Genomic DNA, 14,761 nt, shown 5'->3' on the forward strand with positions numbered 1-14,761 from the left:
TGAAAATATATTATCGGATGTGCCTTTCGTTTACATGGCGACGGCGTTTTTGAGGCTTAAAAACACAAAAAAAAGTGAAACCACCCTCCAGAGTGTAAATCTTAAAAATGCTCCACTGCCGCATTCCCGTGTAAACGGTAAAAACGCAAAAGTGTGCTTGACAGTGAAGGTTGTACGCAGGCGCGTGGACTTGGTGTTGTTGTAGTATGCACTCCTAGCCGACTGAAGTGCATACTACATTGAATTTCACACACTTTTGCATTACCATTTGCACGCGGATTTCCCACACAAAACGCTCGTCTAAACGCAGAATAAAAAGTGATGACGCAATGCCACTTTTGCGTTTTCTCTTCACAATCGTTTCCGTGTAAACATAGCCTAAAACACCAACCCTTATCAGCCCACTGGCCTTCATCAGGGTGTTGGTAACAAACAGACAGAATGAAGTCATACTTGTATTTGCATTGATTTCAGGTGTGCCACTCTGGGACTTGCAACACAATTTCTTGGCCACTAGAGGCAATAGTTCAGGTATTGTCTAATGCCAGAGATTAAACCATACAAATACAAGACCAAAAGAGAGATCTGTAAGTGGAAAAATAGGGGTGACACTACTACAAACATCCAGTGTACTCCACACAATATGCACCAGAAGGCAATAAATATAAATATGCTAGTTACACATAATAATTCTTAATTCATAGTCAAGATGTTTCTAAAGCCCGGAACACACCAAGCTGACAGTCGGCCGCCTGGCAGACTAAGCAACCTAAGTTTCCTCGGTGTGATGCGTACGGTTCCGTGCCGTTGGCTGAAAGTAGTCCTCGTCGGCTTTGTTTCGCCTCGATTCGACATGTTGAATCGGTGTCGGGCCGTTGGGGAAAGAGAGAACTCTGATCAAAACAGCAAGCAGAGAAGTCTAAACAGTAGATAGAAGGCTGTTCTTATGTTACGTCTTCTTACCTGAGTGATCCTTGGTGAATATTTCAATATTAACATGAGCGGAGTGCAATAAAGAAAGTGTTTAGCAGGATTGATATTCAAAACTGTAAGCACGCGCTGCTTTGTTTACGGTGTGTGTATCTGCAGCCGGCAGCATCGGTTTCCTTTTTGAATGATGAATATAGACTAATATATCTGCAGAAATAGACAGTTGGCTCATTAAACGCAGGCGCAGAACACACATTATAGCTGACGGTTATCTGTAGTTCTCTCTGTGTGTTCAAGTGCAGCTTTTTACCTCGATGAGAGCGGACGATAGGCGACAACACAGTCGGCTTTCATCAGCGCTAGTTCGTTGGCGTCGGCTTGGTGTGTTCCGGGCTTAAAACAACATGAAGAGTGTACAAAAAATGGCAATTGGGTCTATTGCATTCATTCCTAGTCATCATTTACAAACAGCAGTACACTTTCCATATTGAGAGACAACAGTTACAAAAAGGGTGAAAAGTCAAAATCTTCATTGAGCCCTGGATGACTAGTCCTCAAGGAATAGATCCAATATGTCTCCCTCTGTTTAATGTGTTTGATTATATCCACACCTCTGCCATCAAGGCAAATAGCCTCAATGCCCACTACTCTTATTCTGTCTGTTACTGACACCATGATGAAGGCCAGTGGGCTGATACTTGTTGATGTTTTAATGTTTTAGCCCTTAATATAATAAAAGTTTTTTTTTTTTTACTTTTGCATCCTACTGAGTGGCTGGACTTGGATTTTTTCCAGTTCTTTTGTATGAACAATTAACCCTTCCAAGAGCACCAGAGGATACAAGGGATATCAGCAGCGCTACAGCTCCCCTTTGTCTAGTAACTGTAATAATGTTCCTGTATGCCCAGTAGTGGTGAAGAGATGTTGTGTAACATTTTTCATTTGTTCTTTCAGGTCAGTGTAAATGACGACCAACCAATGACCGATGCTGAACTGGAATATCAATCAGATAATGGAACACCAGAAGCACTATCAAGGTTACATAAATATATTCTTCAAAGCAACACAAAATTAGAACCTTCAGATGTTGAGGATCAGAGGTCATTGCTAAACGAAGTGGAAAAATCTTCTGTACTGTTGTCCCCAAATACTCAAGGAAGATCAGCTGTATCTGTTGATAATTTAGATCTTGAAAACACTTTGTCTGACAGCCAACACATGGAGGTAGAGAATGTGTTTGAAGGAACGAATGCCTGTGTGGCCAACACTCAGACTCAAACTGCAAAGTCAGGTATAGAAAATGGACATAGTGTGGAAAGTTCTGTTGTAAGTGACACGACACAAACTGTGGTAGAACTTCCAATGATGAATCCAAATGATGACGCAACAAAATTGGAGGATACAAAAATCACTAATAGTCTTGAAAAGCTGTTGGAAAACTCAGATCCTCAGCAGGATATAAACTCTGAGCTAGTGCTCACCAAATCTATTGAATCTACACAAAGCAAAACTTCTCTGGTACAGCCCAATGTGACATTGGAAACTAATGTCAAGAGCGTTTTAACACTTGATGTGAACTATAGTACGTTAGACAGTATTGACAATAAGGAATCAAAGAGTTGTGTTCCACTAGAAATGAAGACTGTTGCAGATATATCAGCTCTTGACATTCAGAACAGACTGGCTGGCAAGGCGGACCAATCTGAATATAGTGCTGAGGATAATGTTTCAACGTCTATAGAAGATCAGAGAAGTTTGGATGCAAGAGTAAATGGAGGTGCGTGCCCTTTAAGACCCTCAAAGGCTGCAGAATCGTCATCAGAAGATGAAGGATTTTTTGGTTTGAAGATAAAGGTTAGGGGTGTTCACACAAGGTCAGAAGGAAGAATCCCCTCAGAAGAGTTGGATAATGTTCCTGGAAATACACCGTCAGAAATTGACAAAACTGTTCAAAAGTTACTGAGTCAAGAAAATAACCCTAAGGATACTGAAGAAAATGATTCGACAATCTCAGAAAAAACATTGGTGCAAATGAATAATGAATCTCAACAGGCAGAGGAGATGTCAACTGATACCTGTAGCCCTTGTGTCAAAAATCTAGTCAGTGATGTTTATAACCACAAGGAAACATCAGGAGATTCTGCAGTAGATAGTCTTGAGGATAACAGCACACCATGCCAAGGTACTCTGGATGCAGAATCTTCTACTGCTGAAAACGGTGACAATATTTCCCTTGCTCCAGGTCTCCACACCCAAACTCATATTACACCAACCTCATGTTTATCTCTTGGAAGGGTTCGAACAGAGATGGGTCCACCCCTACCTCCAGTGGTTATGCCACTGACTGCTACTCCTCCAAGGTTTGGAAAACATAATACTCCTTTAAAGCCTACTTCAATATCCTCTGGATTACCAACAGATGGACCAATGTCTCCTAAGACGATACCTTCTGTGCCTGTTATTGATTCAGCTCTTCCGGATGCCTCAAAAATGTCTCCGTGCTTGACCACCACTCCATCGCCGTCTTGTGGAGTTCCCTCCTCACCACTTCAGTTTGGATCAGCTACTCCAAAACATGCTGTTCCGGTCCCAGGAAGGCTGCCATCATCTGCCTTATCCTCCTCCCCTCCAGCCGCTTCTCAGGAAAACTCCATGCAGATGCTGGATACTATGTATCCTGACCTCTCTGCACGAGCCCGCACATTAAACATACTTCGTGGGAATGTTAACCTGACCCGAGCTGGCAATGAGAATGGTACCTCCCCTCCTTCTGTTAACCAGATATCAGGAAATAAAACAATCAGTTCTTCATCTACTGCCTTCACCAAAACAGAGCAGAAGCCAAAAAAGACAGGTGTGAACATACTTTTGCCAAAGAGTGCTAAAAGACTCAGACTTGATAACTGTTCACCTGCTCCTCCTGGTGTTGATTTTCCTGCAGAACAAGTGAAGGATCATCAATCGGTTATTAAAACAGAGTCCTTCCAATCTCACCAAGAAATACAAAGCGGTCAGCAGACAATTGAGAAAAAGCCAGACAACAACAAAAATTGTAAAATCTCGGAAGCACTGGCCAAAGTTGGAATGTCCTCTTTTGATGTTTTGCCTGTTGTTAAGAGCCATGTGTTCCTTGGGAGAATATCTCAGGTGCCAATTTTGATTGATGAAGAAAAGGCTGTAATTGCTGAATTCTGTGTAAATCAGGTATGCGTTTATGCTTTGCACAAGTCAGATGGTAATACAAATGTGTGTATTAATGTCCTCAAAGCTGCATTTTTTTTTTCTTATTCTTTAGTTTTCAGCAGAAAAACTCATGTCTGCCATATTGACTAAACTAAAGACTGAGAGGAGCATTCTGAGTTGTGGAAATATACAAGCTCTGTGTAGAGTCTACACTGGGATGTGTCGCCAGATAGGGGACTATCAGAAAGCCCATGCCTTTGCATACAACATTCTCAAAGAGGGTGAGTTTACAGCAACTTTTCCCATTATATCTATATGGTATGTTTATTAAGCATGTATAGTTTTAGTTGTTTAGCCTTTTTAGTCAGGGGTTCTCAGCTCTAGCCCTCGAGGTCCATTTTCCTGTAGAGTAAGGAAAATCATTAACTCGCCTTTCCATAATTTTTTGTAATCTTGACGACCTTTATTAGGGTTGGAGCAAAACTCCAAATGAACCTTGAGGGCCAGAGTTTACAATCGCTGCTTTTAAGTATTGGTATTATTAAATGTAAGAAGACTTTTCTTTTTAAGTTGTTGATTCAATCCTGATTCTTCACTCACAGATTTTCCTGATGCCTCCAAGCTAATTTTGTTCATGGTCACAACATGGCCAAGTGTGCTTTTCCATGAGACCACCTTGTGCAAAGCCATTCATACAGTGGCCAAGCTTAAATCAGATGAGGAAAATTTGGATTACCTAACTAAATATCTACACTGGGATAAGGTATGCTTCATTTCCAACTCTTTTGCTTGCAGTCTCTGATGGCTGGCGCAAACAAATACCGTGATTCATTCCATTACCAATAATTATTATTACAAAGCAAACAGATTCTCTAATTTCCTTTCTGACCCTGCTATTTAAAGATTGGACACAGAACAGTTTATTTGTGTACCCTTTAATTAAATGCATATAAACATTCTGTTTAAATAATTTAATTATCTTGCATTTTAACAGTAGTCACTAATATTTCTTAGAGTCCTCCTGATGACATCCAAGAATTGATCAGCAACACACTGAAGGCACTTCAAGAGGACAACGCTTTGACATTCCAGAAGTATGATCGTCATGGTCACGACCTTTGCCCAACTGCTTGGGAATATATATATACCTTGGATCTCTTGTGTACACACATGAAGTGGAAGTGGACGCATGATTATGTTATTGGGTATATTTATTTACCAAGTACAGAATGTTAAATCGTTTAAAAGAATGGATAATAAATATAATAATAATAAAATATAGAATGGATAATTTAATATATTTATCATGACTTTTTTTTAATTAAACAGCAAAGAGCTATGGCCCGTAATGAACACTTGGGTGACACAGTCAAGGCTTCAGCAATCCCCAGTCCGTGATGTTACTGTAGCAGCTGTTCTGCGATTGATCGGTAAGTTGTTTTATTTGTATGAAGTGATTAATACTGGCAGTATTTAGTTTATTTACAGCATTAAAGTAAAGTTTTTAAACTATTAGTTTATTTGAATATTATTAAATTAAATTTAAAAATAATTAAATCTAACTTTTACTGTAATACTTTATTTTGATAATCCCTTTCGAACTTTGTTATGTAAAGTTAACTAACTTTGCAACTACATGTCAACTAACTCTGAGTATTAGTAGACTGCTTAATATTTGCTAACTCTTTATTGTGATGGTATCAAAACAGACATTCTACTGACTATAAGTAACTTTGCAACAACATGTCATACCAGTCTACTAAGGCCCCGTCCACACTACTGCGTTTCCGTTTAAAAACGGAGGCTTTAGCTGCGTTTGCACCTCCCGTCCAGACTAAAACGTAAAAAACGAAGACCTAAAACGGAGAAGTTTAGAAATGCCGCAGCTCCGTTTTGCGTTTTGAATCTCCGCGTTTTAAACGGAGGACTTTAGAAGCTATGACGCAGAGGCTCACGCTCGGCTCTGATTGGTTGTCATCAGCAGGGTGCGATTTGTGGAGTTTTTGAAAAAAAAAAATTCATAAAAATAAATCATGAGAACATGAACTTCATCACTGTATTTGCAGAAAAAAATGCATTATTTTTACTCTAATAGCTTCCCACACATATATGAACTGTGATCATACACAACGAAAAAACATGCAAATCAATAGACCTTATTCGCAAACACCGGAAGTAGCTTACCGCGGCCATATTGTTGACATGACATCTGTCCTGCTGCCCTTAGCAGCGCACAGATTTGAGTTGAGGGCGAGCTTCATCTCGTCGGTATCAAAAGAAGATAAGCTTGATTGGTGTATGGACCCACATCAAAATCAAGTAATAGCATTAAGTAAAGATCCGTCCTTATTTCCAGCTGTAACCTATCCGGATATTTATAACTATCTTGATCAGACAGTATCCGTATAACGTACAAACTACAATTCACCTCAACAAGGCAACATGAACGACACTTGTCTCATTCGTGGAGGTGTGCAAGTGCTTTGTGACATGCAAGATTTGTTTTATTAAAATATAAGTGCAAAAGAAAAGGCATGAGAGTCGGTTGTTTTCATCAATTTTAAGTTTCTAAGTGCAAAAGAAAAGGCATGAGAGTCGGTTGTTTTCATCAATTTTAAGTTTTCATTTAAAATGTTTGTGATTACATGAAATACATGGTTACATATTTGACCACTTGCTTGACCAACTTAATATATAGAAGTAATGCATGTAATAATTGGCTTACGTTGTTGAAATAGTGAGTAAAAATAGTGAGTAGCAGGGTGTTTGTGAGTAGCGGGGTGTTTGTGAGTTTGTGAGCGGGGTGTTTGTGAGTAGCGGGGTGTAACTGTATCCGGGGGCGCGGCTCTGTTGCTGACCCTGTGTTCACCACATGTGCTCTGTTTGTTTGTTTGTTGGTCGGAGTTTTTAAAGTTTGTTTTTGTTTCTTTTTGGACATTTCTTACTGTTTGAAGTGGATTAAGCCTGCTGGTTACGTTAACCCACCCCGTATCTTGTCATGAACTTCGAATTAGTATGGATACTGGTCTGCTGCACGGCACTTGTGCCTGGGATCAACTGCTGGACGGATCGACAAGGAGTGCTGATCTACACACGTGAGGATTTGTTGTCTCTACGCTTTGCTAGTGAGTCCTCATCCGTAATTTTACCAGAGCACTGTTGCGCAATTAGACGGCCGGAAAGGCCGAAGAAAGTGAAGAAAAAAAGGGGTTCAAGAGGAGGTGTGAGACGCCGGAAAAGATTCCCCCTTCCTGCTATAACCTTCTCAAACGTGCGTTCGGTAAGCAACAAATTAGATGAACTTATGCTGAGAGCTGATCACGACCGCAAGTTCAGACAGAGCAATCTTGTCTGCCTCACAGAGACATGGCTTAAAAATCACCATCCAACCCCGTATTTAAGGGGATACATAACAATAAGAGAGGACAGAGACGAGTGTTGCTCATTTAAATCCATCGGTGGTGGTATGTTTGTATTTGTTGATAACAGCTGGGCCACACAGTACAGTGTACGGGAGGAAGTGTGCACGCCAGACTTTAAGATTTTAACAATTTTCTTACTTAAGTTAATAAATTTTTTTTTTCTTAATTAATTAAGAAAATTCTTATGGTCATATTCAGTAGCGGAGTGGCAATCGGGAGAGTCGGGAGTTTTCCCGGTGGGCCGGTAGTGTTACGAGGCCGCGAGGGCCGGCCCGGTCTGATAAAATGTATTTATTGGAAGTTCGCCATGGCCCAAGCTAAGGGAAGAAAACAAATTTTTTTTGACATTTTTTATAACGGAGCATATATTTGCACTAAATGCCTGTCTTTACAGCAAAACGACACCCGTCATAGAGCAGCCTCAGTGACGTAAGTCGTAGGGCGTGAAGTGTTTGAATGCAGCTTGATGCGCTGAACGCGAGTTCGAATCCGCCTTGCCGAACTCTCTCTTCTCCCTTTTCCCAACACAGATATGTAAAGATGTAAAATGTAAAACCTAATTTTATATTTTATGTTATATTTTGCCAACGAACTAAAATTGAAACCATATGGTGTTGCGCCATTATAATAACTGACATTAGAATAGCATCCAGTTTGTTCTGCGTGATTACTTTGCTCTCGCGATCATCTGGTGTTTTCTCCTAAATAAAAGCTCAAGGGTTTGCAAGTGACGAAATTAAGACAAAAGTATTTTAATTTTCCTATATTATAGTGTAATGTAGGTTAAAATATACTTTTGAAATACTCATTTTCATTTACACATTTATAGGCTATAAATGGATTTTACAGTACGTCATAGGAATAATTATAAATCATTATTACATTATTATAATAATTGTTTGGCATCCTAAAACACCATTGATAATGTAATGCAAACTGAGACTCTCATAACTAAAAAAATATTTGAGCCCTCTTTATTGTCCTGGTACAAATTAATGTTTTTTCTTTGTTCAACGAGCAGTTCATGGGTCTTAATTTCGATCTCTCAGAGAGCATGAGATTGATGCATTATAACCTTAAAATGTCCAAAATTTTCTTGCCCCCGAACCCCCCTAGAGGCACAGAGTCCACCCAACTAGTTTTAGAAATTAATATGGGAAAGAACGACCATTTATGAGCTTTACTCCAGCATACTAGTACAACAAAGTTCCCTTTAAATCAGTAAAACTGTAAATGCTATTGGCTAATCGTGCCGGCGACGAGGGCCGGTGGTCTACGAAAGTTCCCGGTAGATTTTTTGGTCCCACTCCGCCCCTGGTCGTATTCACCTATGTACCTGGGCCCAATTTCACGTCAGCAGGGGAGAGAATAGTGCAGAGCTATAATGATGCTCTCACTCGTTCTACAGACCAACCTGTTTTAATTCTCGGGGGTTTTAATTCATGTGATTTATTGGAATATTTGCCTACTCTCCAGCAGTATGTGGAATGCCCCACCCTTCTAAACCGGACCATTGACCGCTGCTATGGTAATATTCCCAACGCCTACAAAGCAGTATGCAGACCCCCCCTTGGGAAATCTGACCATAATGTAATACATCTTCAACCCAAATATAAGACTGTAGTGAAGAGGACAAATCCTATTACTAAGCAAATACAGGTGTGGTCAGATAGGAGTAAAGAGCAACTAAAGGACTGCCTTGAAAAAAACAATTGGGAGATTTTCTTTCAGTCCTTGTCATGATGCTGATGAGCTTGCAGATACCATTACGTCATAAATTAAGTTTTGCAAAGACACTGTTAGTGAAACTAAAACTGTTAAAATCTTTCAAAATAACAAACCTTGGGTATCGAAAAAGCTGAAAAGCTGTCTCAATGAAAAGAAGGCTGCCTTTTGTTCTGGTAATACAGATTTACTATGTGAGAAAAGGAGACAGTTAAGGGCAGACATTCTTAAAGCAAAAAATTGATTATAAAAATAAGCGGGGATATAAGACAGGCTTGGGAGGGATTAAATAGATTAACGGGTAGGCCAAATAAAAAGAATGATAATTGTGTAAGTAAAAGTTTTATTAATTAATTAAATATCTTTTATGGTAGAAGTGCTCTTCTCTCTCTTTACTAATGAGTTTACGATTAAAGAAGAACATTTTAGACTGTTCAAATACGCTGATGATATGGCCTTAGTAGGCCTATTGGACAAAACTAACCTGTCATTTGATGCTGCTTATCTAGCTCACATTAAGGCCATGGAGAACTGGTGTCATCTTAGCCAATTAGAAATTAACGTGGCAAAGACAAAATAATTGATTATCTGCCAAAAACTAAATATGTAAATCCAGCCAATTTCCCTTGTGGGTCAACAAGTTGAAATTGTTGAGAAGTTTAAATATCTAGGCTCAATCATTGATTCACATTTGAACATTGCTGATAATTCAGATCACCTTTTTAAAAAATGTTCGCAACGTTTATTTCTTCTTAGACAACTTATTGGCCTTGGAGTTAGTCAGCATATTTTAGAACTTGTGTATAAATCCATGGTAGAGAGTGTACTAAGTTTTCATCTCACAGCCTGGTATGATCATTTAAATTGCAGATCTAAGAACAAACTTGGCAGAATTGTGACAATTGCAAGCAGAATAGTTGGCAGAAAACAGAGGCCACTAGTACAGCTCTATGCTGAAAGGGTGAAGAAGAAGGCAAGGTCTATTCTTGCAGATAGGTCTCATCCTCTCTTCAGTCAATTTGAGCCCATGAAATCAGGTAGACGCTACAGAACCCCTCTAGCAAATAAAAATATGTTTAAGAGGTCTTTTATCCCAAATGCTGTTAACTCTTTCCCCGCCAGCGTTTTAAAAAAAAGTTGCCAGCCCACCGCCAGGGTTTTTGACGATTTTCGCTAAATTTGAATGCCCCGCTGAGTATTTTCTTCCATGAATATATGAAGATGATATATATAAAAATAAAGATCTGAGCCTCTGCTTTTAGGCAAAAAAAACGTTTTTATTTTATCTTCATCTGTTCTTTTTTTATTGCCTCTTGAACAGAGGTAGGTTTTGTCAAAAACACAACATTTTGGACAAAAAACTGAGAAAAAGGTATTTTTATCAAACAAGTGCATTTAAAAGCAGAATACATTCAGATGTTGTTTCCTTCATATATAAAACTTTCCAAAATAAATTAAAAACATAAAATAAATGTAAAATATATCAAATTTCCCAGGATGTAAGGGAAATGTAACTTTTGCAATAAAACTTCTGCCTCTGCCTCTCTGTGTTCTACCTGTGAATAATGAATAATTGGAATTACAATAAACAGGCCTAGACACACACACACAAATACATATTACAATGTGGTAAATGTGCACAAAGAGAGAAATAATTTGACAATTACACCTTCATATTTAGACAGCCACGCATAAATTCCTGCACACACACATACATATTATAGTGTCATAATATTATACGATCTATCTGCGGCACGTCCATGGCTAGAACTTTCTGTGACAACATGTGCATCTCTCTCACTGACTACTTCGTCCCGATCAGATTCAGAATTATCAAATAAAGAGTGATCGGACTCCGAGTCCATTAACCTCCAGTACTTCAGCCATATACCTCTGCATTGTCTGTCTGATACATTCTCACTACTCCACTGTTTGAGACGATTGCGATCTGTTTCTCTGATCAAAGTGTTGCGCACTCATTCAGGACATGCGCGCGGGTCTTCCTTACCGTATACCACCTAAAACACGGATACCCGGAAAATTCCGTGTTTGGCGCAGATGCGTTTTTTCATTAAACCCGGAAAATTCCGTGTTTGGCGGGGAAAGAGTTAACATCCTTAACTCAGTAGGCAAATGATCATCCAAATGACTACAGTATGAAATGTGATTAATTTGTATCCATCTATTTAACTCATTTTAGTATTTATTTTTCTATGAATTATGCTCTGTGTTTTTTATGTCTTTACATTTATCTCAATGGTTGGTGAGCCAAAGACAATTTTCCACCCTGGTGGACAATAAAGATATTATTATTATTATTATTATTATTTGTGGTACAGCCGTCGATCAGTTATATGCACTGTAAACGCAGCATATAAGCACTATAGCGTGTCGTGCCTCTGTATCGTATACACACATTGCACACGGATTATGTGTGAAACCTGTGGTTTCTGACAGTCGGTAACTTATCGCATAAAATCTAACTCCAGGGGTCTTATTGCTGTTGTTAGAACAGCCGTGTATTACACAAAACCATCACGCTGTTAAAAAAAAAAAAAAAAAAACGTGATATACCATGGATAATCCCAACGCTATACCTCGCTTGTCAATTGACAGACTGACAGTTTCAGTGGTTTCTATGTCAACAATATGGCCACCGCAAACATTGATGATGCAGATCGAATAAGGTCTATAGTGTAGGCTAATTTATATCAGCCTCTCCTGAACCACGGGTTGATTGCAAAGTTAAACCATCATAGAAACAGTTTTACTGCTGCTGTTAAGTTAAAGTAATAATGTTAACGTTACACTGCGATGCTGAGATACAGTTAAATAATAGAAAAGACAGATGCATTATCTATGTTAGTCAATTCGCCTCATTCGCGCCACAGGACCTCTAGACGCGCGTAAACGCGTCTTTACATTGAATTAACTTTGAATTACATTACTAAATTGTAAATTTATCCCCACCGGGGATAAAAATAATTAAGCAAAGGGCAGGGATACATTGACCAGAAAGGGGGAAATCTCACGCATCCCCCCCTGCAAATCGCACCCTGGTCATCAGTCATGACGTGTCCTTCCCTGATTCGTCAGCCACCCATCAGGTAGCTAATGTTACTTTCTTCTTCATCAAATCTGAGGAATAGTCAATCCGTTTCCTGTTTACACAGTCACGCGCATAACCAGTGTTGGTGAATGGTCACGTGATCCCCGTTTTCAGTTGTTTTAATGTGGACGGAGATCAATTCTAATACGCAGATAAAACACTGGTGTGGACGGAGATCGTATTCGTTTTAATTCTCTTTAATTCTATTTCAGTAGCGTGGACGGGGCCTAATACTCTAACAGAGTTAGTAGACATGTAGGTGTTACAGTCAACAGCATGTGTTAAAGGGACAATCAAAATAAAGTGAAACTAGTTGAATTAAATGATTTAATAGTATTTTATTAATAATATATTTCATTCTACTTTATTGGTCTTTGATGATTAGCATCATTAACTTTTTTGGGATTATTGGTGCTTTTTATAACAGCAAAATGTCTTTAAAAATAGCATAAAGTCTCACAAAGCATATAAAACCAAGCCTTTTAAAAGATTTGTATTACCAAGTTTTTGTTTTCCTTTTGTTTATTATCAATGTTTTTTTCCCCTGCATTTCTCCAGGACGACTTGGTCAGTTAGGAATGAAGCAGAAGCTATGCAAATCGGTCCAAAACGTTGCAAAAGCTATAAACCTTTTTGGAAAACATGGGATTACAGAAGGTACTACACGTCTACTCATGAAGCACAGTAATAGATTGAAGATATTTTTGTAAAAAATAAAATGGCTTGCCTTAGTTTTTATGTTTTAAAGGGTTAATTCACCCAAAAATGAAAATTATGTCATTAATGACTCACCCTAATGTTGTTCCAAGCCCGTAAGACCACCATTCATCTTTGGAACACAGTTAAAAATATTTTAGATTTAGTCAGAGAGCTTTCTGTCCCTCCATTGAAAATGTATACACGGTATACTGTCCTTGTCCAGAAAGGAAATAAAGACATCATCAAAGTAGTCCATGCGACATCAGTGGGTTAGTTAGAATGTTTTGAAGCATCAAATACATTTTGGTCAAAAACTAACGAAAACTACGACTTTATTCAGTATTGTATTGTCGTTCACGAGTCCGGACAGTATAGCATCATTAATGACATAATTTTCATTTTTGGGTGAACTAACCCTTCAAAGTTGTATAACCCTTGGGTTATAATACCTCAATACAACCATTTGTTATATCATTGTAGGTGTGCCTGAGGAGGTGCAGTTGTCTGCTGTCTATGCCATTTATGACCTGGCACCCTGCAACCCCAAAGAATCCCTGGAGGCTCTGGCATCATGGCGAAGTGAAACCACACAGCCAGTTCCCGCTGCAGTGACCAGCTGCATCACTCAGATTGGCTCCCTTTGTCGTCAGATTAAATCCTGAAACATTTTTTTATACTGTTTTTGTACATTCTTTTTTTAAACAACCCTCAAGCTGTGACTGTGCTCTGGTTTTCCTCTGTGACCTGACCGAATGTTTGCTCATTGGTTACAGAAAAACACAGAAAGGATGCCATTCTTGTACATTGTGTATATTCTGTATGTAGATTAAAGATATTATGGTTATACCATAAAGAACATTTTTGTATTTAACTTGAAAATGTGTTTTTGACTTTGTTTTGTCAGCATTAATATACAGAAATTTAAAGATTCTATGGTTATTTTGTTGTGTTGTGGCAAATGCTTTTCTGCTTGGAATGTTTTATTTTTGATACATCTGCTTTTGTCCTGATCTGATTAGACACTTGAGACTGTGGTTCCTTATGTAATATAGCCCCCTTTTTCCATTTTAGTTCTGATCGTTTTCATGGCAGGTTTTGATAAAAATAAATAAATAATAGTACTTTTATTAAAATATCAGTGAGTAGGGATGCTTTGATTTACAGACTGAAGGGAAATCTAGTGACGGACAAAGAAACTCATCCATGTGTTCTTTCACAGGCTTGACTTACTATTTGATCTGCAATATATTGCTGGTAGTAAGCTGTGGTGGTTATCACTCAGATTTAACAATACACTTAAAATGATCTATCATTGTAATATTGGCTACTTTAAATCATCCTGGAAACTGAATTCATTGTATGTGCTGAACCTCAATTTTTCCTTTTGTTCTCATGATTTTCTCATGCTATGCTGCTTAAATTTCATTTATACTTGTTAAACATAATTACCTTTAATAACCGTAAAATTAAGACCTGTGAAAAAAATATAGCAAAATCACATTTAAATACCAAACCAACGAAAACAATTATAGGATAGCAAGTAATTCATTAAACTGCAGAGCTAAAAAAAAAAATGCTTTTATCACATTTCACGGTTGGATAAATGGGTGGGGAAATGGAAGGGGGTGTGTTCGTTGCTCTTTCAGAAAGAGTTTAAATTCCCAGAGACATGCGCACTCGACTCGAGATTTCC

At 38.5% G+C, this 14,761-nt stretch overlaps 1 protein-coding gene across 6 annotated transcripts in view; it reads left to right on the forward strand.

The window, feature by feature from the left end:
* The window catches only part of ice1 (KIAA0947-like (H. sapiens)), a 32,263-nt gene extending 18,060 nt beyond the window's left edge, over positions 1 to 14,203 (forward strand). For 2 of the 6 annotated variants that reach the window (XM_039694455.2, XM_039694458.2), the window contains 7 exons: positions 1,885 to 4,134; positions 4,226 to 4,394; positions 4,716 to 4,876; positions 5,128 to 5,318; positions 5,443 to 5,543; positions 12,928 to 13,026; positions 13,549 to 14,203. In XM_039694455.2, coding sequence (XP_039550389.2) covers positions 1,885 to 4,134; positions 4,226 to 4,394; positions 4,716 to 4,876; positions 5,128 to 5,318; positions 5,443 to 5,543; positions 12,928 to 13,026; positions 13,549 to 13,730 — 3,153 coding nt within the window. In that variant the 3' untranslated portion in view covers positions 13,731 to 14,203. Of the gene's footprint in view, positions 1 to 1,884; positions 4,135 to 4,225; positions 4,395 to 4,715; positions 4,877 to 5,127; positions 5,319 to 5,442; positions 5,544 to 7,067; positions 7,239 to 12,927; positions 13,027 to 13,548 lie in introns of those variants that run through there. The other 4 variants (XR_016145681.1, XR_005625967.2, XR_005625968.2 and 1 more) reach the window with 4 other exon arrangements.
* Positions 14,204 to 14,761: the final 558 nt, after the last annotated feature.

Source organism: Pimephales promelas, chromosome 12, assembly GCF_988280905.1.
Source record: "Pimephales promelas chromosome 12, fPimPro1.hap1.1, whole genome shotgun sequence".
Classification (NCBI taxonomy): Eukaryota; Metazoa; Chordata; class Actinopteri; order Cypriniformes; family Leuciscidae; genus Pimephales; species Pimephales promelas.